Source organism: Zosterops lateralis (genome assembly GCF_965231275.1).
Source record: "Zosterops lateralis genome assembly, chromosome: 4".
Classification (NCBI taxonomy): domain Eukaryota; kingdom Metazoa; phylum Chordata; class Aves; order Passeriformes; family Zosteropidae; genus Zosterops; species Zosterops lateralis.
In genome coordinates this window covers 40,948,215-40,973,218 of record NC_139765.1, presented here as the reverse complement: position 1 = coordinate 40,973,218, position 25,004 = coordinate 40,948,215, and the positions used below count along the sequence as shown (strand labels likewise).

Here is a 25,004-nt window from a genome sequence, read left to right as displayed (position 1 = left end):
CATTGTTCCTGGGGCTGACCTCGCTTAGTTGATTTCAGGATAAAAATTATATTGTCTTCATTTCACTAGGCTTTTCTATCACAATTTCTTATCAGAAAATTCTGCAACATTATTCTCTGGAGAAGGAAGACCACTGTATCACAAGGCTGACCACTAGTATTATATTTCCCAGTATCCTGAACTTTGCTTTAGAGGAACACTCTGTTTTCCATTTGCATTGTTCTCTTCCTTTGACCTTACTTTTGCCATCCTGAGTAATATTTTCCTTTACAGTAACATTGAAGAGAGATTTCCTTATCTGCATATATGACTAATCAGTAGGGTCTTATGATTATTATAAAGCAGTTTGTTGGAGGTGGGAATTAGAGCATGAAACGGACCAAGGAAGCCAGATATGCAGTCCTTGCTCTACTAATGACTGATTAGATATGGCCTTCAGCAAGTCAGTTTGGCCTTGGTTTTCAGATGTGCTGATTTAATTCTTAGTCTCTCACCTCCAGCTTTCTTTCCTTCACTGTTTTGCGGGGAGGGAGTTGCCCATGGCATACAAACCTGCTATTTCATTTTACCTCAAAAAATTTCTCAGTCTGGGCAGTCAGAAGTAGAACTTGGCTTTAGAAATGGTTGTGATTACTGTTCCTTACCTTATCACCGCAACAAGGATGAACTCTTTTTTGCAAAATGTTAGGGGTGAATGAATGCACTAGGTGGCACAGAGTTCTGAACATGAGTTCTGAGAACTTGATTGTTTCTTCTTTATGCTTTATCTGTAACTTCTATGAATATTTCTGAATTTGTTAAAGAATCCATTTTTTGGGAAAGGAAAACAAGATTGATTTCTTAAAGCTGAGGATTACAGATGAAGGTAAATTCAGATTCAACTCAGTTTGAGGGAGTGGAAGAAATAAAATCTCTGGTACTTGCATTTGTGAACTATGATTTTACTGAGTTCTTCATATTATTTTCTCCACAATCAGTAGATGTAACTAAAGACAGGAACAATATATTGGAGTGAATGAATACATGAAAAAAGTGTTTTGAAAATACTTAGGATCCATATTTTTAGTTGTCATTTGGCAGCTGCTGTCTGTCTGAGAAGTGTCCTTAACACTACCCTTTGGGGATAGGTCAGGAATCCTCTCCTTTGGCTGAACCATCTTTCTGAGATCCCATGCTTTATCTCCCAGCAGGAACCTTCCAAGGTGTGCTGCACAGCTCCCACAACTTCCCCTGCCTCAACCCACACCCCAGGCTGCTGGGCTTCACCCAAGAAGCAGCCTGTCAGATGTGTACATCCCCCATGTGGGTCCAGAGAGAGGACCCACTGCCAGGGAAAGAGAGAGAAAGAAAATGGACAAGAGAGGCTGACATGAGCCATCTGGATTTTTCATTCTTGATTCCCTGTGTGTCACATCAAGCTGTCTGGACCTCCCAGAGAAGTGCCCCTCTTGGGGATTCTTTAGAATCATGACATTAGGTTAGACAGTGAAAAAGGAGATGTAGGGTCTAGCAGAGTCAGTAAAAGCAGAGTTTTGCTGCAACAGATCCTGTTTCACTAACAGTTTGTAAACATCCATTTTTTTTTCCTTTAAAGTTTCCTCAACTTGCAGTTTTGAGCCTTCTTTGGACTGAGATTGCCTGATGGGGAGTCAGCACATGTTCCTGAGCCATGGGGCCTCTGATGAGAGGGATGTACCTCCATCCCACCCTCAGGCTATCTGAATTTTAAGATGAGTTGGCCATGGTCCAACAGCTGGCAGCATTTCATAGACAAGTCCTCTAGACTGTGCTAAAGTGCTGTGCATAAGAGCAGTCTTATTTTACACTCTTCTCCATACTTTCATTTCTTATAGGTCACCTGTGTGTTTTGGCTTCAGTTAAGAAGGAAAAAAAATCTGGCAGTTCTGCTGTAGTCAGATTTGGCAGTCTCACTGGTTACTTCCAGTAATTATCTCCATGTCACAGATATGCTCTTGGTGCCAGTTTTAGGAAAACCTTCCACCTTTTTGATGTCCGGTTAAGGAAATATATTCTTTAGGAAATTGTTTTTGTCCGAGAACAACCCCTTCTTCACAAATGCTCTCACTGTGATCTTTCACAAAAGGCTGCATTCAAAATTTAAAATATGCTGATGTGCAAATAATTTCAATAGCTGACCTGCAGAATCTGTTGGCAGGGCTGCTGGAGGCAGTTTGCTCTGATTCCAGCTGCCTGCTTAATTTTGGCAGCTGCACGCTTTCTGGTCCAGATGCCTGCAGTCTCTTGTCCAAGTTAGGAGCTAGACAGACTCTATTCACTGTCCTGTAAGTGCACCTCAGCTTATCTACATGAAGAATTAGACCTGAAGCTTGGGCTGCCTTTTGCCTCCCAAAGTTATTTTAAATGGACCCATTAAAGCTGGATCAAGGATTTACAGTGGTGGATGTGGCTGCCGGAGGCTGGCCGAGGAGGGGGCCATCGTTGCCTTGCCTTGTAAGGATATCTGCGTGGCCGCAGAGCAGTGGAGGGCGCTGCCAGCCAGCCTGAGCAATCGCAGGAGGGCTTTGAAAGCAGAAGCACACAAGGGCAGGTCCTCTGAAGGACCAGATGCTGAAGCAGATGTTAAGTTCACATCAAGGACCACTGAGTGCAGCGCGGGTTGTGGCAAGAGATTGCTTCCAGGACATAGATGTGAAGTTCTTAGGTATGGCACGCAGTGTTGGTGTGCATCTCTGTTTCAAATCCTCACACCTCTGCCACAAAAAAGTATTTTTAAAAGTTTTGCAGACTTTTTGTAAGTTAATTTAAAAATAGGTCTTTGAAACAGACTTTTTAGAAAGACTTTCAGACCCAAAGAAAATGAAGGCAGATACCCTAGTGCATACAGCAAAGAGCATGAGTTTTTTAGCATTGTTCTGCTGCTATAAGTGATGTTTCTGACATGTTTTTAGATCTGCATGTAAGACTGCAAGTTCACTTACCACTTATTGACTTTGAAGTACAACCTGTTTTTCAATTATCCTGTGACTCTGCTAATGTGGTCACATGTCAGAGGAGGGGAGGAGCACCCACAGTGTTAAGTTACCTGCACATATGGACATACATCTGTACATCTGTTAAGCCACAGGAATATAACCTCTCTTTGGCAATGTGTTGCTGTGGTTTGCTTTGCAAGTCTGGCACTCCTGACACTGACTGCAGGCATGAAGATGTGGTGCTGTCCTGTGATTATGTCAGGGTCTGGCACTGCTCCTGTGGGACAAGAGGTAGAGGGTGTATGATGGAGACAGCATATAGCTGATGAGAATAAGCACTGACAAGCAATACTCAAGGTGTGTGGAACAAAGACCATCCTTTTTAAAACAAAAGTCATACACTGTTCATGCCAGATACAGTCTGTTCATAATTGGCATTGGTGGCATTGCCTTTGTAATGGCAGCTACCCAGATTTGGGATCCAGCTGGTAAATGGCATAAAAGGAAGCGCTTGTGGCTCATGCAGCCTGTGCTTTGTGCCCCAGGGTACTTTGTGTTCCTCTTCTACGTGGAGCTTTCCAAGCTCTGACCAGTGATATCTTACCTTAGTATTGCTGTGGTAGTCCACCCCAGTACACAGCTTGTTTTCCTCTTGGAAAGCTCCATTTTGCCTGGAGGGATGGCTCAGCTGATGAGGCAGCTGTTCTGCTGTGGCAGATTTCAGCCTGGTGCTATTAAGAAAAAAAAAAAAAAATTGGTTCCAGTTTATCCTAACCATCTAAGCCCTAAATTGAGGTGGTTCAGCAGCTGCCTCAGGAACAGCTGAGCTTCCTGTGCAGAAGGAACAGAAACTTCTCAAAGAGAGGCAGCTCAGATTGATAGTTAAGGGCAGGAGCAACTACTTGTGTCATACTTGTATCATACTTCAGTCTCTAGGTGCACAGGTCGCGTGGCACATCTCAGTCTAGCAAAGGAAATTGGAGTTGTGGGAGATGTCTTTGTGAGCCTGAAACAGAGCATTTCTGTGTCAGTGACAGAAAAGAGAACATGATGAAACATGTTGTTCAAATGTTGTAGGAAAAAAGCTATATTTAGATGCTCTAAAAATTGCTAAGCATCAGACATGAGAGAAATGGCTGTGGCAACCTACATTCCTCCAGTTTCACCTGTTGCAGAGTTTCCTAGATAGAAATATCTATAAAATAAGTAACATAGCAGTTAAAACTTTCCCAGAAGAGGTGTAAACACACTAAACTCACTTGCCAAAACAGCTATTGCTGAACTATGAATTGACCTTGAGCTGTGTCGATTCGCTGTAATGCAAACCATCTGCACACTGAAACAATTAAAGCCTTCACATCTCCTAGGAGTTTCCTTCCTCCAATTATAACTTTTGTGCTGTGGTAGAAGCACAGAGGTAAACAGCTAGTTAGAGTGGCCCTCTGTGTCTGTGTGTCTGTGTAATTTTATGGTGCAGCACATACAAAACCATTTTCATTTGAAGTGCCAGCCAGCTTTCAAGTAGAAAATATAGCATATGCTTGGTACCAAATGCTGGAGTCATAGCTTGTCAGATAGCCTGAGTTAGACACATCTGCTTTGCTCCTCTGCTTCCCTTCCCCCAGTTTCTTCTTCAGATGTACCAAGCTTTCGTGAAGCACTGGTTATGCTGGAGAGGCAGTGCTTAAATACCGACTGCTCCTGTATAAGGCCTCTCTGCAAATGCTAAACTGAAACCCTTGCCTTCTGTAAGAGCAGTACCTACATGTGCTGAGTCTGGCTGTGTCTGAAGAGAAAGCCTTGGATAGCAATTGCCCATGATTTTATAAAAATTTTATTAATTTTACAACTACTTTAGCTTCCAGAAGTTCAGAGTTTACACTCTTTAAAGCCATGAAAAATCAATCTACAGCCATGTCATCAGAGTTTGGATGTTGCTGTGGTGGGAAAATACCAGAGATGTTGCTTCGGTAGGACTGCTGTACAATTTGCTGTGTCCCATGACTGGCAAAGTTTCATATTTAAATCTCTGCACTATAAAACCTTTTTTTAACACATTCTTCCACCATTTATGTCCATCCAGATGACAACAGCACTAAAATTTCAGACGGATTCTCTCTCTTCAGATCACAGGAAAGAGTAACCATGCAAGCTCAGTGAAATAAAAAAATAAATTTATTTTGTAGGAATAGTTGCTTTCTTTTTTTTCCTGGAAAAAAGTTTTAGACACTCATTTTTAGAAAACATTCATTTAGTTTAACATTCTAGACAATGTAAACATAAGCCATGTAAATGTAAGTCTGTAAAATTAAAGTAATTAAATATTTTGCTTTTAAACTTAAGTCTAAAAAATAATGAGTAGATGCAGCACGGTTTCTGAGCCAGCCAAGACTATTTGTCTCTGTGGCCTTCCATCCTAGGGAGTGACCTCTGGCTTCTGGCCAGGTCCCATAAAGCACCTCAGGTCCACATTTCTCAGAGCAGGCTGTGTCCTCCACGCCTGTATGTGTGGACTCCGGATATGGCATGCATGTTTTATCAGTTCAAAGTGCCTGGAAAACGTGAGCGGGGGCTGAGGGGGTGGCACTGGCTGGGACAGTGCAAGATGGGGAAAGGCAGAAAAAGACTGGGGAGCTCCACACTGCCATGATGATGTGATTTCTGGTGCTGACTACCCTTGGAAGAACCTTTGGGTTTTGTTTTGAAGGAGATGTATTGATTTGCTGATAAAGCAGTCCTTTGCTGTATTTGTGTGCATTTTCCTATCAGTTTTTTTGATAGGAAATGAACTAATATATGAAATAAGACTTTCAGAACACCAGTCCTTGGGGCTGAGCTGGGGCAGGGCGTTATTTGGCAGTGTTGGTTCAAGTCCTCTAAATTCTAGGTCATGTACATGTGATGTATAAAAGACTATCTATAACGAATAGACAAAAGTATATCAATTGCTAGATTTATAGTTTCCTTTGTGACCTGAGTACTGACCCATGTCTGACCTCTGCTGCAGGCCAGAAAAGTAATGAGGGTCTTGGTCATGCCCTGCATGAAGGGTTTGCAGGAGTACATTAAGCTTGAGCCAGTCAGTCATGAAAGAGGCATTTCCCACCTCCCAAGTACATGCCTTTGAGACCCAAATATATCCCCTTTGTGTTTATTTTTTATAACGTCATAGGGGTTTTGTTAATGAAAGAGATGAAAATAAGTAATGTCACCTTCCCTGCATCAACCCAGGGCTTAGGCTCTGACCTCCTCATCCGCTGCAGGACCAGATGTGGCAGTCTGTGGGGGCATAAATGGCTTCCTTCCCTCAGGGTGGGAATGGTGCTCCTACTGCATTTAAGTGCATATGTTGGGTTTTTTCCCTCTGGTCACCTTTTTTTTCCCCCCAAAGTTCTGTCTGATTGATGAAATGTAGGCAGAAGAGAGCAAAAGCTGGGATGCCTCTGGCAAGGCTACAGCCTCGTGTGATCTGCAGCTCTGTGGACTTCTCACTGATATAAAACATCCACTCCCTCTCTTTCTCTTCCCTCCATATGTTAAATCTCCTAAACTGAGGATTTGCAATGCTGCGTGCACATCATTCTATAATTTTGAAAGAAAAATAGAAGCACTATATTTTCCTTTTCTGTTTTCTCTTTTCTAGTATTTCAGTATCTTCTCAGCCCTGATACACATGCTTTCCTTAGCTGCCTTTTCACATAGATTACTTTTTTCATTATTTAATTTCTAATTTTTCAGTATGTTTTTTGTCTAAATCTTCTTTCAAAATTAGAAACGTACATCTCAGCCTTCCTGAACATGTGCTCTTTTTCCACCCAGAAATCTCCATAGACATTTGTTTGGGAATTTTATGGAATTCTGGTAAGGAAAAACTTATTTCTATTCTAAAATATTACCTTTTTAATTTGGGTTTTACTTTGATGACTTGCCTATTTCTCATTTCTGACTTTTCCACTCCTTGCTCTTCTGTCTCTTCTTTAAATGGTCTTACTTTTTTCTTCCCCTGCAGCAGTGCTCTCCCAGTGAGGGAGGAAGAGCATGATAGCAAAGATGGGAATCAGAAAGGTCTTGGACCAGTGAACGGAACACAGACCAAATATGAAAGGAGTTAGTGAGATTTAGCTAAGAGAAAGCTTGATTCAGAGCAAAATTTTCAAAGGCGGTCACATCCTGCTGAAAATGTGAAAAATGTTGATCTTGCACAGCACTGCAGAAGTACAGAGGCCAAACCCCAATTAAATTACCTTGCATTAGCAGCTGGCAGCTCCTCCCACTGCCCGCTGGGCCTTGGAGCTGGGGAGGGAGCGGGCAGGCAGAGCAGGCAGAGCCCTGTGCAGCCCCCAGCATTTCAGCGGGCTGGGCTGGCTCCACAAGGCACACAGCACACTGCACTTCAAGGCGATTTTTTTCAGATTTTTCCAGCTAAGGGTGGACTGGATGGATTAGGCAGGCATTTCAGCAAACAGGTTGCCAGATCTGTTGTCCTGTCAAACAGCACTGTTTTTATGGCATGGCTGTCTTCACGGACTGCTGTTGAGATGATTTACTAGAAAGTCCTAAACTTGTGTGGGCAGCTTCTAGGGAGTTTCTGTGATCTACTGCAGTCAGACTTATTAAACAGAACTAAATGTCATCTCATGCACAGTATGAGAAGACAATTTCTAGTTCTTTTTCTAGGAAATGACAATTGAGATGTGATTCCCAGACCAGAAGGCCCCTTCCCCCACCGATCCACCACTTTGAGGACAGATGCTGGGAATCAGATTGCAGCTACAGCACGTTAGGGCTCACATTTTCGTGGTATCCACAAAGCATGCTGAGCTTCCACAGTTGTGGTTTCTATACTTAAAACAGAAGGTCCTAGTTAATTTTACTGCCCTGAGTATTTTTATACACTGTTAGCAATTAGGAACTGAATTAAAAGTAGGAGAATGTCTGGTTTTTGTACACTTTGTTATAGAATATTTCCTTAAGACTATATTCTCTCGTGTAGTAGTTCTACTGCTTACCCTGGCAAGGTGTGGGTGCTGGCAGAGAATTGGATGACAGCACTCCCAGGCCTCTGAGCTTCCCTTATGCCAACCTTTGCTTATACTTATGTCTGACTATTCACATCAATAGGACTGTGTGAATAAGAATGTTTATTTACCTGTTTATTGAGTTGGAGTATCAGGGCCACATCTGGGTCCTGACAGACTTTATCTGACATTGTTGGCTACAGCATAAGCTAAGAAGGCTATTGCTGCAGGGAATGGATTGCCAGATGGAACATGGCTCTCACCTTTGAATTCTCACTATACTGACATACTCCTGATCCAGCCTTGGAAATGAGAGTGAAGGGCAGGGCAATTCTCACTTCGGTACATTTGCACAGCTCTCTGAAGACCTCTGATTAAACATATGTCAGACATATGAAATATTTTTTCATAATTTGTATTATACAATCTACCTTTTTGGATCTTTGACAAAAAAGTACCTATTTAATAATGCAGTCTTTAATCAACAGGACAGGAAGAAAGGAAAATTGCTAACAAACCTGTCTGTTTTGGAGAGCACTTCTGCCTAACTGGAATGCAAAAAAACTGATAGGAAAATGCACACAAATACAACAAAGGACTGCTTTATCAACTTTATCAAGATCCTTTCAAAGGCAATGGGAGTCTTTCAGTTGGTCCTAGTGGGTTTTGGGGCAGGACAGGATGTGGGAAGGTGAGTGCTGATACCACATGATGAGGCCAGGCTCCATGTCAGTGTCTCTGAACTGCAGAAATCCTCCCTTGGAGAAGGTTGTACTTGTTGTCTTATCCTGGGCAACCTTGAGTCATCTTGCTAAGTGGAACTGATGACATATCTGTTTGAGACAAAAGAGGATAGAATATTCTGGAAAGCTGTCAGACTCTAACACAAGGATGGTGGTAATTCCAAAACTGTCAGAAAGGTTCAATTTTATCTTTATAGCTTTAGGTAGCAACAAGATGAAGAATCCTCCAAATGTGCATGTTTGAAATTATGACTAGCTGTATTGATTTCAAACTATGCATTTAGGTGCATGGCCACATGTTTGTAGCATCACAAGAAAGGAGACAAGCAGAATCTTCTTGTTCCATCCACTTTCTCCCTCCCTTCAAAATAATGTAGGTCTGACTGTTCTGAGTACAACCCTTGGGATGGGAAAGGTGAACTTATTCTGATTTCTGCTATCTTCTGAGCTGTCCAGGTATGGTAGATGAAGAACAGAGATCTGGTGAGTGACAATGTGCAAACATGTAAGAAAGAGATTACACGGGTTATTTTTAATTTCCAGTTACCCTTTCTTTTTGAGGATTTTGGATGAAAAGTTGCACCAAAGGGGCTCAAGGGTTGGGCAGAATCAAGAATTTTAAGAGCCAGAAAAGGATTCCTGACAATGCTGTCTAAGGTTGTGACTAGCATAACCAGTACCTGTCCCCATAGCATTTCTTTATCAGGAGATGGGGAGAGGCTGTTTACCTGGCTCCTGTTTGTTTTCAGTCTGCACTCATGTGCCTGTGTGGCTGGAATGACCTTGTTTGAATTAACAAGTTGCTGGGGTATGAATCAAAGGATAATTGTCACTGCTGCCAGTGGTACTAAACAGACCTGAGCTATTAATTCAAGACAAATGGGAGAAATGAGTAAACAGAAAGTTTACTGGTGTAAGGAAACTACAGGCCTGAGTGGATGTTCTATGCTGGTTGTATTTCAACTTTATTGCTTTCCTTTGATCATTTAAAATTACTACTGTTTTCAGCTGGAATGTAGAAAAAACTAAGCCCACAAAATCAATTATTTATTCAGATTTTAAAGGGATAGTCTTACAAACTTTCTTCCTCTGCAACTTGTTTTTAGGATATGTTTTTGTTATATGGGCATAATTTAAATAACTAGCATAATGGAATAATTATATTTCCCAGTTAAATGTGTTTTACAAAGAAGCCAAATCCAACGTGCTATTTGGTAGGAATCCCTTTAGATTTCCATCCTACGCCTATTTTAAGATTTAATATGTCCCATAGGGACTAATCATCAGTAAACTGTTGGGGTTGGGGACAGGGTTTACAAAGACATACGAAGGCAGAAAATTAGAGGGGGGTGGAGAGACAGACTCAGAAGACTTCAGCACTCCAGAAATGACCCAAAGGGTTCCTGAAACAGCCAGGGGCTAGGGACATCTGGCAAATCCATAGCAGCTAGAATGAAATACTGCTAGGGTCATTAAAGAGACTCCTCCTGCAAAGCACTGGTGAAACTGGAGGGATACCAAAGCAGATTTAGAGGGTGTAAGGAAGTTTAACCCTTGTGATGATCTTTCCTTCCCACAGCCCGTGTCCTGCTTCCCTTCACTGCTCCCACCCCACGGGAGGTGCTGCCAGCACTGTGGGACCACCACAGGTCCTGCCTCCCAGAGCATGCAAGCACCCTTGCAGGACTTCAGCCAGGGGAGACTGAAAAGGGGAAGCAGAAAAGGAGGAATTCTTCTCTTGAGATCTCCACATGACTTTTTAAATTATAATAGAAATGTAATCTTAAATGCTACAGGACCCTCCAACCCATGCCCTAGCTTGGTTTTTCCTCTCCTGTTCCTTTGACCCAAAGCCTTTAGATGTAGTCTGGCACAAGCCTGGAGAGAAGACCAAGGCTTGTGTGCAGAAGTGAGTGTCCGGGTCAGAGCCTCGAAGCAGAATTACTGGCCAAGTGAATGTTTTGCAGCTTTCCCATTTCAAGGAGTCCTCCCAGTTTCTCTGTCAGAGGGCTGAGGGGATGTTTTAGAAACATGTAAACATCATGCAGTTGGTAATGGAGTTAATGTAAACTCTATAGGATGTTTTATCAGTTGTCCCTTTGTTTAGTCTGGGAAGCAGAAGAATGGGAGGAACAAAAAGAGTCCTCAAATACCCAAAAGGTTTCTCTAAAAAACCAGTAATGAACTGTTCTACCTCTGTTTTTTCTGTTCAGAAATAAATGGGCAAGGTTAAAGATTCAAAATGAGATGTTAATAAAAACTTTCTAACTCAATAAATAAACACTGGAAAGGACTATGACCTACAGTGGAGGTGCTACAGCACCATACTGCATTTTAAGAACGGTTTAGCTACGGGACTGTTAGGGATGGTGTAAAGTACTTGGTTCTTCTTCAGAGCAGGAGATGAATTGACAGAACTAATAATCCGTGTAATCCTGTTCAACCATACTTTCCTGTGGTATTGTGATCACTTCAATAAAGTGATATTTTGATGCAAATAAAGCAATGATGCTGCAGGACCTTGTAAAGCAATCCACCTCTATGCAATTTGATGTCTGATTCTAAGGGTTATTTCAATTAGGGTAGTTCAAAAGCCCTAATTCTTGCCCAATTCATAAAACTATTCACACCTGTTTTGCCATTTAGGAAATCAATTTTCACTTCTCTGGAAGCTATGCTTGATATTTCATTTCTCTCAGCTGAGTCTCCAAAACCATGAAGTGACTTAAAACTGATTTTTTTCCTAGAAAGGAACAGTGATTTAAATTATTGTTCTTCCCCTACACAACAAATAACTGTATGCCACGCAAGTTATCTTTGTCTGTGATTGCTTTTTATTTATATTTTATTAATGAGATTCTTGCTTTGAAATAGAGTGCCTATTACTATTTTAGGTTATGTTACTTGAGCCACCACTTTTAACTGGCTAGAGTTTAAAAATGCTGTGAAATTCTATCTATGTCATCAAGCTTTAATTAAAAAAAAGTTCATTCTCTTTTCTTCACAGGTGCATTTGTAGCACTACTTGCTACTTGAATTTAATGATTCATGTAAAAAAAAAAGCATCTCCCTCTTCTCTTCTTGCTAACTGCCTGTGTGATCTTTTGATAACTGATTGACAACTTAATTTCTAATGGGATTGAATTATTTCTCAGAAGGACCGAGAGCCTCATAATGCTCTGTGTTTCAGATGTCACTCCTGTGCCATATTCCTTGGCTTAGACATGTTTTCTTCATTATTCTTTCTTGCAGGAAGAGAAAATTATGCTGGGAATTTGGTGTTATCAGTATAAATGATGCTTTACAGATGAGGTGAATGCCATGCCTTGCTGCTGGGGAATATATAAACTTGAGCCCAGGACTTGCAACTGATCTTGCACGGATGAACTTGAGCTCTGTTGCAGCAGATCATTGTCTGGATGATCCTCTTCACCAGTTTAATGTTCCACCCACACACTATCAGGTTTGAGACTGCAGCCAAGCAAACAATACACACAGTGCCTCTTGTTGCTGGGGAGTCCATCAAGTGTGCCAGCAGATAACATATAAAAATATCTTTGTAGTTTGAAAACGCAAATGCCATTTTTAATGACACCTGAGCTACTTAAAATCCTTCACCTTAACTGGTGACAAGGCTGTTTTTTCCAAAAATTTTGTAAACTGGAGTTTCTGGGTCTTGGACAGGTTTAGAGGCATGCCCAGCAGATCTGTGGTGTGACTTCCTTTTGGCATGGGTCTGGGCTCAGCAAGGCAGGTAACACAAGGCTTGTTTGTCTACAGCAAGCATTTTAATACATTTTAGTCGCATTCAAGTAACTTGGCATTCAACTTAAAGTTATCTGGCATACCACAGGCTTTACAGTGCCAACAAGTAGGCTCAAGAGCTGACACATCTGCATCTACACTGTTAGACTCAATTATTTGTTTTTAAAAGCTATGCAACCTTCTAATCTGCCAGATGCCAAACTCCATACGAAAATCTGCAAGAATCAGAGTTGATGGGAAAGTAAGGATTTAACACTTCCCAAACTGACTGACTGGTTTTAGTTCTCAGTGTGAGTTGTTTGGCTGGTTTTGAGGTGACTTTACCAATATGTACAGCATAGCCGGTCCAGGAAGAGCACCCACTGACAGAAACAGACCCAGCTGCTGCTTGGGATAGGAACAGCCATGCACAGCAGATGAGAAGTGTGTGAGGGACCAGCGAAATGGGGATCAGGAGGAGGGAAAGGAGATGTGAGTTAATGGTGTCCCAGATTACATCTGTATCTGAGTACTGAGACAACGGGAACTGGTGTGTAAACGTGCAACTTCATATATGTTTAATCTGAGGCTTAATCTGCTGTTGCTGAAAGGCATCGCCTTTCTGATCCCCAGTCTCTGGAGTTTGCTCCGGCAGCAGGGGCTGACGTGACTCACTTCCCTCCATGGGCCCACTGCTGTGGCACAGGGGACAGCAGGAACACCGGGCTAAGGGCGTGCAGGAAAGGCAAATCTGCTTTTACGGGCAGCTACGCAGCTTTAGGAAGCCGTACCTTAAACCCAGTATCCTGTTGGTGACAGTGACCAGCCTTAGATGAATTAAGGGAAGACATGAGGCTCTGGGGGAGGTGATTACGGAGCGATCTGGCCTTCAGGCATTGCCTGTCATTTCCCCAGCAGTGATGAATCTGTTTCCCCTGTGTCTTATCAGGCCTTTCGTGCATTAAATATGTTTTCCAGTTGCAGATCTGGATATTCTTGCTATCTGCACACATATCTAATCCCTGGTGAGTCTGCACAAGCCTCCCTCCTCGCTGCGTCCTGGGGCGATGAATTCCACTGACTGACTGCTCGGTGTGCCGGGATGGTCGGGCCGGCCCGGCCGCGGGGCTGGGGCTGGGGCTGCCCAGGGATTCGCGGATCGCTGTAAGAACTGTTGGGGAAAGCTCTCCCCAGTATTTTGCCGTCGGTCGTTCTTTTAAATGGTTATTCTTACAGTGCATGGAAGAGTAAAACTGGACAATTATTAGGGAAAAGTTTGGGAACTACTTACCACAGCAAGGCCTCCTCAGCCGCCCCGTTGCTGGTGCAGGGCCCGGCCCCGGCCCGGGGTGAGGGCTCACGGCTCAGGGCCCGGGGCCGGGAGGAGCCGCCCCAGCCCTCACCTGCTGCCCGGGCGGGAGGGGGCGGCGCTGCCCGGGAACTGGCGCGGCAGGAAGGGAGGGAAGGGAGCGGAGCGAGGGCGGGAGCGGGGCCGCCGGAGCCGCGGCTCCTCCTCCTGCCCGGACCCCGCGGGCTGGGCGCGGAGCGGCAGCGCGGGGCTCCATGCGGCGGCCGGGACGGCGCTCTCCGCCGCCCGGCCCCAGCACCGCCAGCAGCCCCCGCCGCCGCCCATGACCTGGACCAGCAGCATGAGCAGCGGGTACAGCAGCCTGGAGGAGGAAGAGTCTGAGGAGTTCTTCTTCACCGCGCGCACCTCCTTCTTCAGGAGGCCGCCGGGCAAGAGCCGCGCCGCCCTACAAGTGAGTGCCGGGCGGGAGGGGCGGCTGCCGCGGGCCGGGCCGGCTCCCCCCGGCTCCCCCCGGCCCGGAGGAGACTGCGGCCGCCTCCCCCCGGCCCGGCCCGGCCCGGCCCGGCTCCACGTGTCCGCCGCCCCCTCCCCCACGGGGAAGGACCCGCGGAGCCGCCCGGGCGCCGGGACGGGGCAGGGAGGAGGCGGCCGGGCAGGGCTCCCCTCGGCGGGGCTCCCCTCGGCGGGGCTCCCCTCGGCGGGCTCCCCTCGGCGGGGCTCCCCTCGGCGGGGCTCCCCTCGGCGGGGCTCCCCTCGGCGGGGCTCCCCTGGGCGGGCTCCCCTGGGCGGGCTCCCCTTGGGAGGCTTCCAGCGGGGCTCCCGGGGGTCGCTGGAGGGCCCGGCTATGTGCCCCTCTCGGCAGCCGGGCCGGGGGACCCTCGCTGCCGGGCGGGCAGGGATGTGGCCACAAGCGGCTCGTTGTGCGGTAGTGACCGCGCCGTCGGCCCCGCTGCGGGGGATCCGGGGTCTGTCTCCTCGCTCTTTCGGAGCTCATTCCGAGGGGAATGACAGCCTCTTCAGCTGGTTTCTTGGCAGGGAAAGGCCCTCTGAAGTGTTTAAGTGGCTCGGTTTAAGCATTCGGGCTCAGACAAGTGGGGCTTTGAGGTGAAGAACTGATTAAATACAAAGCAAAAACTCCGAACCAACCCCTTGTGTGGGCAGCGTTGAAATGCAGTGGAGGACCTGTCCGACCCGGATCAGTCATTAAACCATGAAGGGTGAACGCCACACTTTTTTTAGCTAAGCAGTCTGTCCCCCTCATTTCTCTCTCCCCAAAGCACAGATCTCATTGCAGAGATGGCTGGTGTCTTTGGAAACTATAGGCTAGCTGTTTTATTTATGCTACTTCATCTGCTCCCACCAGCATCAGTGCCTTCTTTCTGTTCAGTGTCTGTTTCTTTCTACACACTCTTTGTAGTTTTTCCCATTGGATTTCAGTGTTAGTATTACTGCTGCTGTGGGGACCTGGTTATAAACTTGCATTTGAAAGCCTGGATATGTCAGCTGTCCTCTGGCCTACCTGTGGCACTAGTCAAAAAACATAATTTGTTGCCCACAGCCATTCCTGTAGGCTGTGTTCTGCTGCAGAAAGCCAATCTCGGTTTCTGTTTCTCTGAGGTTATGTTCCATTTGTGATTTGTTTAAAACTGAAACCCTCTAGCTGCCCCTCAGGAAACTCCTGCTCTCCTTTGAGGAAGTGCAAGAGCTCTCTTGGGGCTTAATTTCCTTTGCAGAGTCTGGCACGGAGCCTGGGCACACCCTTTTCCTACACCTGGGCTTGGGCACTTGGAGCCAGTAGGTTGGGACCAGCTGTGTACCAGGTCATAGCTACTTCTCCAGGGTACTTCTCTTGACACCTCTCCTCCGCGTTTGTTTTTGTCTCATCCGTTGTGAGTTTCAGCCTCTCACTGACCTCAGATGTTCTGGGAGCTGCTGAGTGTTGTGGAGTGTCCTTGAACTTCATCTGGTAACCTCTTTGGTCAGCACTGGCTGCCACCTGGTCCTTAGAGAGGCAGATCCTGGTGTGACGGTGTTGTGTGAATAGATACCTAACTGCTGTCTGCCTCTGTGTAGCTACTGTATCAGGACGTGTCAGAAGACCCATGTCTTAATTCAGATCCTAAAAACTTACGCATCTTTCTAATGCTACTGTATGAGTTGTGTTGCTAAATATTAGCTGGCTGTATAAGTAGTAAATTGATGCAGCTGTGTAAATTGTTATGTGTGGTGTTAACATTTCCAAACAAGAGGGACTGGAAAAAAAAAGACCCCCCCTATGAGTAAAATTTTGTATTCTGCTCTAGTATTGCTTCCCAAAAGAATAGTGCAGTGAGGTGTTGCAGGGTACATATTTAAGTATGAATTTACTAGGCTGGAACAAATTCATCTGTGTTGCTGACTCTGCAGCATCAGAAATACTCAGCTAGTATTTCTAGTCATAAAGTTACTACCAGTTGCTCTCAGTTGATGATTTATAGAGAAAAGAGAAAAACCCTCCAAACAATGCTGAATGTAGATTTCAACAGTCATGTGGCCAGTGAGTTTCCCCTTCCAGCAATAACAGTCATAATAAGCCTCTTTGTAGGGATGAGGATGTTACTTTTGGTTTGTATTTGAGGTTTAGTTAAAAAATGCATACTACGTCCCCTTGAGCGAAGAGAAAAGAGCAGAGCTGATAGTTATTGTTTCGGTGTCTTTCTCAACTACACAAATAATAAGTTTTGCAGTGTGGGTTTCTCTTCTTGCAGAAGACTTTAGGTGCTGGCAGTTAATGTTTCTCTTTCTTAGCTCCCTCTGCCCCCTTTCTTGCAGGGAAGAAATGGTTTAGAGCATTTGGTTTGCAGCTGTGCCTGCAGAAAAATGCAGTACTCGTGTTTAGCCTTGTTTTGTATAGATTTCCAAAAAAAAGAAAGAGAGAAGGAAATTCACTAACTTAAGCAGTGAATTTTTGTCTTCATTTAATTGTGCAAGGATGGGCTTAAATACATCAAATTCTTCAACTGAGACAGGATTAACGAATTGGCTACAGTTCTGATGCAAAATTTTGTGATAGTACCTTTGGTCTTTGCTTAGGATGCCTAGTCTCCAGAGTGGTTAAAGATTTAGACAACTCCTCCTCTCTCTATACCACTTCTGAAAGAAAATTGCCGCATAAAGCCATTGCAGCATATAATAAGGCCATATGATGGTTTAGGGTTCAGCAGTAGCCCCAAAGTTATTAAGCAAGAAATAGTTCAGTCTGAGGGCAGTGTGAATAAAAAATCAGATTGCTTTTTGCTGTCTTATTGCTCCTGAAAGTTTAGCTTTATTTAAGGATTCTTAATATCCGTCTCTCTTGTAAAATTTGAGTGTCAGAGACTAGATGAAGCTCAGTGTGGCCTTATTTCATGTTTGCAATGAGTCATTTAATAAATGAAAAAGGCAGAACTGTAAATATTTTTGTCCTGCCAGTCTGACTACTCATGTGAGGTAAAGTTATCCATGTGCATAGGCTTTTGCAAGATCAGACTGGTGCTTCTGTATGATCAAGCCTTTGGAAATTGTCCATTCCCTCTAGAGAAAATACCAAAATAAGATGTTTGGCAAACTTTTCAAAACTGACCTCTTTCTCTCCCTATTTCCTCCCACCCACCCCCATCCTTCAGGAAAATTGAAACCAGTCATGCCTGCTGCTGCAAGCCCCACTGTGGGCTGGAGGGATGCACATCTTCCTGTGTGTGTTTTCTGCACTTTCCTTCCACGTGCCAGTTCCCTGAATTATCCCACTCTGAGCAGGGTCAATGTAAATCCTTGCAATACTTTTCCTTTCTCAGGGGTCTCAATGGACACTGGCCTTTCAAGCATCATAGGTGGTTAGTTCCAAGCCATGCTGAGCTCATGTCATCTATCAGGATGGCTGCAAAAGCCTGAGGACATCCCTGTACTTGGTTCTGCCTGCTCTGTGTTTGAGGGCACCTTCCCCTGTAACTGTAAAGGTTCGAAACATGAGTTCAGGTTGTTGTCAAGCTTTCTCTTTGCCCTTACGTATGAGGAATCTGTGAGACAGGACATCACTGTGCTTTGGGAAACCTTGCTTTGGAAGCTGGCAGTGCCATGAAGGTCATAGATCCCAGTTAGAAGAGGGCCAGTCCTGTAGGTTCTGTTCAGCATCAGAATTGTGAATAGTTTGCACACAAAATGTGAGAGAACTCTGGTTGATGTCTCATGCAGAATGGCGTGGATATAGGACGTTTGACACTTAGATGCTGCTCTCTTCTTTGGAAAAAAAACCCCAAAATGCTGCTGTGTGCTCTGTTTTTCTACCATTTCATACAGGGCTCTGTAAAAGTGTTTGTAAGAAAAATGCAATCTCTTCTGTTGGCAGTTTCCAAAAATACACGTGTTCCTTCTGCACCCAAGAATGTCCTCATTGCCTCACTGTCAGCACTGGTCCTTCTCTGTCTGAGGTCTGATTTCTCCCTCTTTCTTCTCCTTACTGGTCTTGGTCTTCATGGCTTCCAGGCCTCCTGTGTTCCTTCCTCTGCACCCTCACCCAGTGCCTCCTGCCATGACATTGGCTTTGTGGCTGTCTTTTCTGCGTGTCACTGGGATTTGCAACTGTGGTACAGGTGATGGGAAAGGAAATTAATTAAAAACCTGGAAATGGAAAGCAGATAGATAAGAGCACAGGAGGTGTAAAGGGGAAAGGCAAAAGGCAGAGGGTGACAGTTTCATCCCTAACTAATCTTGGCGAGGTAATCAGCAATCTCTCATTCACTGTTGGAGAAGGAGATTTGAAGGGAAAGGTATAGCAGGTTTGTTTTTTTGTTTTTTTTGTTTTTTTTTAATATGAGTGAGCTGGTGAAAATGGGAAGAAGTAGGAGAAACTTCTGGGCACAGACATATTTTTTTAGGTTTCTTCCACATGAATTTTCACAGTAGGTTGAGGCACATAATTGAGAGGAAGAGAGACTATAAAAAAAGGCATTTGATTTGAGAAGAAAACAGTTTCTTGTAGTAAAATCCAATTTGTAGCTGCTCAAGCCTGGTTAGGACCTCTTTGTGTTACCAGTGTCCATTATTAATGTTTCACGTTGTTTGGCCATTACGACTCTTCCTGGGTTTCCTTTTAGTAACATTCCCTAGGGAAAATGGCTCTCCTGACTCCCAGAAAAAATGAGGTTTCTAATTATAGGCTTGCTTTGGAGCCAAAAAGTTTAGGTTTGTGTTTGACATGTAGTCGTGAAACTTTTTTTAAAAAAGGCAACTAAAAATATCCAGTAATGTGTTGTTCTTTTTTTTTAATCCATTTGGCAGTCAGTGAATATTATGGGATAAACATTGTCGCAACTGAAATACTTGAAAGTTAAGAGCTGAAGGAATGAGTAGGATCGAGATTGTGTCTATTTTAAGCCCACATCACTGTGACAGTAAACTAGTAGTCCTTATTTTGTGTTTTTGCCTCACTCTTCTCTTGGAGCACTTGCTGTGGCATGTGTGCGTCAGTGACTTGGAGGGGCCATTTTCTGGTGAACTCTTATTCCCCAATTGGTGTCTGACAGCCTCTGGAGGTGAGATGGGATTTATGCTCTGTGCAGAGGATGCTGATTGCCCTCCGCTGGTTATTGTCACAGTTGGTTCTTGGAATCATCAGTTTAAATTTTGAGGACTTAGCTATATAAAATGGTTACTACTAGTGCACACAAAAACTTAAGAAGCAGGTTTAGGAGAGATGGATTAACATACTGTCCTACTTGGAGTTCAAGTCTAAAATATGTGAGGGGTGCTGTTAGATTCAGCAATTTAAGTGTCATGAGTGCAGCACCAGGGGCAGGAAGTATCGAAACTAGTTGAGTAACTCTTAAGCTTTCCACTGTTCTCTTTAGTCTATTGTATTAATACTATATTAAAGTGCATCTCAGGCAGTTACTTCTCTACAAACTTTGGGAGCACAAGCAACCTTATTACCTTTGTTATTGACATTTATTTAAATATCACCAGAGAAACACTGATTATTTTCCTTCTGTTGGAGAAAAAAGGTTTGATTCACTTATCAGTCTTGGGGTACAGTAGCTAGGCTTCACAGTTAGACCAGGAGCACTTAGTAAGTGGGTATTTTGTGAATTAAGGGATGTAGTTGAGTTGGGATAATTGCAAAGGTTTAAGTACAAAGCAGAAGGGCAGAGCTGTGGAAGAGCTTTTGATGAAGTCAGAAAGTATTGGGAACCTATAGCTTTATGGTCCGAAATGTTTAGATTTAGGCTTCTTTAGATACGTGTGAATAGACATGGAGACACAAGGAGTATTCTTTTAACTGAAGAGTCTGGTGAATCCAGGACAGTGCTCTGCAGAGCAACAGAGCTCAAGGCTGTCTGAATACACTAAAGAGATAAAAAAACCCCCCACAAACCCAAACCAATAAAATGTTACATAATGAGAAAATTTGATACCTCCTTTTCATGGTCTGTTATTTCAGCTGTAGATCAGTGTGTAAGAGTAATACCAGAATGACCGTTTTGGGAGAGGATCTTGCTGATTAACATTTAGCTACTACAAGAGCAAAATTATGAAGGAGAACTACAGTAGAAACTGATGCTACAGTTTGTCTGTTCTGTAAAAAGCCAGTGGCACCAGCGCTGAATTAACAGTTGCAAACACTACTGGCTGATGGGTTGGGCACAAAGGGCCAGAGTAAATGGGGGTGACATCGCAGGCTGGCAGTCGGTCTCTCATGGAGATCTGCAGGGCTCTGTCCTCGGCCCAGAGCTTGTCCACATCTTCATTAATGACTTGGATGCAGGACTGAAAGGAATATGAAATAAATTTGCTGATGACATACTGAATTGAGAGGAGCTGTTGAGTCCCCCAAAGGCAGACAAACACTGATAAATTAGAGAGATGGGCAATCACCAACTGTATGAAGTTTAACAAGGGCAAGTGACAGATTTTTCATCTGGGATGGGGAACCCTGGGTGAGAGGCTGGAGAACAGCACTGCAGAAAGGGAGCTGGGGGACCTGCTCAAGGGAGAGTTGAATATGAGTCAGCAGTGCCCTGGCAGCCAGGAGGGTCAAGCGTGTCCTGGGGTGCATCAGGCCCAGCATCACCAGCTGGGCAAGGGAGGGGATTGTCCTGCTCTGCTCTGGGATGGCCTTACCTCAAGTGCTGGGGGCAGGTTTGGGCAATGTAAGGAAGATACTGCCCAAAACTGTAAGGAATAGGCACAGTGTAGGAAGATGTTAAGCTACTGGAGAGTGTCCAAAGGAGGGCAATAAAAGCGTTGAAGGATCTTGAGGGGAAACTGGAAGCTGTATGAGGAGTGCCTGAGGTTACTTGGTCTGTTCAACCTGGAGAACAGGAGGCTGAGGGGAGAGCTCATTGCAGTCTGCAACTTTCTCATGAGGAGAAAGGGAGGGCCAGGTACTGATCACTCTTGTAACCATAACAGAACTCAAGGGTATGGTCTGAAAGTGTGTTGGGAGAGGCTCAGACTACATATCAGTGAAAGATTGTTCACCCAGAGGGTGGTCAGGCCCAGGACCAGGCTCCCCATGGAAGTGGTCACAGCACCCGCTTGACAGAATTCAAGAAATATTTGGACAATGCTCTTGGGCACACGGTGTGATTCTTGAGGTGTCTTATGTAGGGTCAAGAGTTGGATTTTGGTGATCCTTGTGGGTCCCTTTTAACTCAGGACATTCTATGATTCAAAATAAACTGATTTTGGATTAAGTGCTCAGTATGTAATGCAGCATTTGCCTGTGACACTACTAGTGAGTCAAGATAAGCAATGTAAGCTTTGTGAAGAGAGACATGGGAATGTCAGGTCTCTTGTTTGGTTCTCCCTCATGGATAGGCAGATAAGGCCAATGGGCAGGCAGCACATTGGGCTGGGCCATTCAGTATATCCTGCACATCATTTTTAGGTAGAAATAGTAGGGCTGTTATAGATGCTTGCTCACATTTAAAAAAAATAATTATATGTTAGCTATTTATATATATACACACAAAATATTTAGATTTATATCTATAAATCTGACACGCACGCATGTGGAACTGTGGCTTTTGACACCGACATACAGGAAAGGTCTTAAAACCAGCAGTCCCACAGATGTTAGAGGTGTGCCCTGATGGGACTGAAGCTAGCCCAGCATGCTGTCATCCCTGCAGTTTCAGTGCAGCTCTTACCTGACTGCTGCATTGTCAGGCTTTTGTATGAGTTCAGGTGCCTGTATCAAAGCCTGCATGTTTCTGTAGACAGGTAGGGATTGACTTGGGGTGAGTAATTGCTGCTTTCCTTTTGGCATGCTTGCTGTTCTGTGAGGTTGATGAAATACTGCAGACAGTTTTGAGGAGAGTGCTTCCTATACAGACATGTATTTGGCTATGCTGAGTAGCCACATGTGATTTATGTAGCAATTAAGAATGCTTTCTAGTTACTCATCTGTGTGTGTGCTGGAGAGGAATTTGTGTTCCTGTATGCAGAGGAATCTGTGCTGTGCTGAAAATAATAGTAAAAGCAGCAGTGGTTCATTTGCCTCAAACATTGATGCTGGGTATGTAGGAGCACTTGGCGTGCCAGTTGTCAGCTTCTCTGTCTCACTCTTTACCCACTATGTAATTGTGGAAAATGCTGTTTGCTCATCTGTTTCTTTTGTAAATTATATGAAATAATATATTGGAGGCAAATTACTAAGGCAATTGCCTCTAATCTTTTGTAGATATCCCTATTGTCCATAATTAGGACTGCTCGTATTGTGATCTGTCTCCTCACTGATCCAAGGTGTGGTCAAGTGCATGGATGCACAGTCTTAACTAACTATGCTATGCTCTTCCTCACAATGCACAGCCCTTGCATCTTGTGTTTGCAATACACAATCAGTACAGTCTCTCTAAAGCCAGGTTGGTAATAATAAAAACTGACTATCAAGGTCTTCTCTGACTGAACATGATAGTTTGCCAAATATTTAAGTGCTTAATTTTATTTCTGCTGAAGCAGGAATCCCATTATTTGACTTTTCCTCTTTGGAGTAAAGTTTGTAATAGAACAAATTTGTTAATACTTCACAAGTAGCCTAACACCTTTATTGATGGTTAATAGCCTCTGTTGTAGAGGACTTCCTCTCAGTGACTTCTTATGTACTGTTGTGCATAGGTCACAATAGCCCGTAAAGTTGAAAGAGTTTAATTCAGATGTTTAATTTAGAGCATTATTTTTCTCTTAGTGAGTTCCTCTCTTCTGAAGAATTGGGCTCCTCAAGATCAAAGCCTGCTCATCTTGCTGTTCAGTCCACCAGCAATTTGATTTAATGTGGTCACTTAGATACATAAGCTGATATTGTGGAAGTCTTTTTGTTCAGAGCTGCTCATTTAATTCTCAGATATTCTCATAGTTCATATGAGAAGCATTTGGTAAAGCCATATAAACTCCAGCAGCTGCACTAGGGATTTCAGCGTGACCCATGGAGGTTGTGTGTACAAAAACTGGCATATTCCTTGGCACTGCCTGAAAGATTAAGAATTTGGAGGTTGTGTATTGCATAATGGGAGAACTGGTCTGCATTGTTTCTCCTCATGTTTTAAATGAGTAAGTTCAAGGGTCAGTATTATTGAGATTAGCATAAGAGTCAGTGCAAATGTTCAAAACAGATGTAATTTGAACTACTGTAATACAATTTTTTATTATATTATCGATGTGTGGAAAAATTATGTAGTATAGGCATAGACAGGTGTCTTATGTTGCCCTTTATGATAACATGTATAAAAAAACCCCCAATCCTGGGGTTTTTTTGCATCTTTGATTAGCTTGCAAGTAGTAGAAAAGTTGATGTGTGGCAAGTGACCTAGGCTGTGCCTGAAGTGCACAGCAGGTAGGTGCTGTAGCCAGCTGCAAGAACTGATCCCCCAGCTTTCCAGACTGGTGACTTAAAGAATGGCCAGCCCCTTTTTTGTTACCATGAATGTGTGTTTAACTTCAAAAAGCAGTGGAGAGAGAGGGTTTCTTAAGAAGCATTTCTGGATCCATCAGGTTAGACTCTTGAACCTAAGTGTTGAACACCAAGGAACAGAAATATGAGCAGGAGGAAAGTTCTTTTTAATCCTGTCACGCGTACAGGCTCCCTGTTTCCATCACCAGAAGTACTTAGATCCAAAACTTAGACCCATGTGATGGCTGTGATATGTAGCCAGGGGTAAAAGCTGCAATAAGGGGATGCTCCTGAAAACTGCTAAAATAAATCTTTAACTCTCCATGGGCATGGACTTGGCAGCTGAAAGCTAGAAATAGGTATAACTTTTATATTTGATAGTGAAGGAGGAGGAGAAGGAAGGAATCTTTGTGTGCAAGACTTGCTCCATCTCTTGCAGAATAATATGAGCACTTATCAACTATTGAGAGCAAACTGAAGTAAATTATCCTGTATATATATATGAGGCATGGTATAAGTAATTTGAGGTGATTTGTGACTCTGTTGTCTTTTAGGAGCTCTGATGGAAAGAAGGAAGAGAAAGTATTCTATCTGTCCTGCAGTACGTGCAGGCTGAAAAATTGCCTGTTCCTATTTCTGCACATAGGATCAATGTCTTATGTCCAGTGGAAAACTACACAGCTTAACCGAAAGTTCATGCCTGAGGCAGTTGCTCCATTAGGTACCCACATACAAGTGCTGGCAGTGTAAGAACAGCAGAGTCAGGGGAATATTAGTTGTGCAGGCAACCTGATGCAAGCAGTAACCAGACTCCCGTGTAATCTGTGCAAGAGAAATCTGCTTTATTAAGGGGAACTTGATATTTAATGAAAGAACTCTTCTGGTCATGATACTCACAGCTTTCATGGAGCCCAACTTAGCACAGTGTTACTTTGCTACTGCACTGTCTACATAAATTTGTAACTCTCAAGTCTGACTTCTGTATTTAGAAGTTTATCCAGATCTTTGGGTTAATTTTGATGTAAAATTTCTATTGGGTAGAGTTTGCAGTTTTTACATGAGTTAGCAGGTCAGCTTAAGATGAACTGGGAGTATTTAACTTGTATTCAGGGGCACTTTATTTGTTGAATTAAGGGAATGCCTTTTTCCCCTTCCAAGAATATTGGATGATATCTAATGTCAGGAGTCTTAATCAATTTTTTCTGTAATTAAAATAATGTAGCTGCTTTCAGACAGCCCAGTAAGTGGATCTCAGGATCCAAGTAACTGGATTCACAGTAGCTAGTTAAGATAGTCTTATGGAGTGGGGCTATTGTAGAATTCGAAGACTGG

General features: G+C 43.7%; 1 protein-coding gene and 1 long non-coding RNA gene across 3 annotated transcripts in view; one reads left to right on the top strand and one right to left on the bottom strand.

Moving 5' to 3' along the window:
* RASSF3 (Ras association domain family member 3) overlaps positions 1-25,004 on the top strand; it is a gene marked incomplete at its 5' end in the record, with an annotated part of 94,031 nt that overhangs the window by 26,152 nt on the left and 42,875 nt on the right. Inside the window, one exon of one of the 2 annotated variants that reach the window (XM_083859952.1) lies at positions 14,054-14,219. The exons of the other annotated variant lie outside the window; for it this stretch is intronic. Coding sequence (XP_083716078.1) covers positions 14,091-14,219 — 129 coding nt within the window. Of the gene's footprint in view, positions 1-14,053; positions 14,220-25,004 lie in introns of those variants that run through there. 2 annotated transcript variants of the gene reach the window in all.
* LOC310908669 lies at positions 8,106-13,857 on the bottom strand. Its single transcript, XR_014589929.1, has 3 exons — positions 13,751-13,857; positions 12,041-12,186; positions 8,106-8,805 (listed from the first exon to the last, which is right to left on the bottom strand). It is a non-coding gene; the product is annotated as an uncharacterized lncRNA (long non-coding RNA).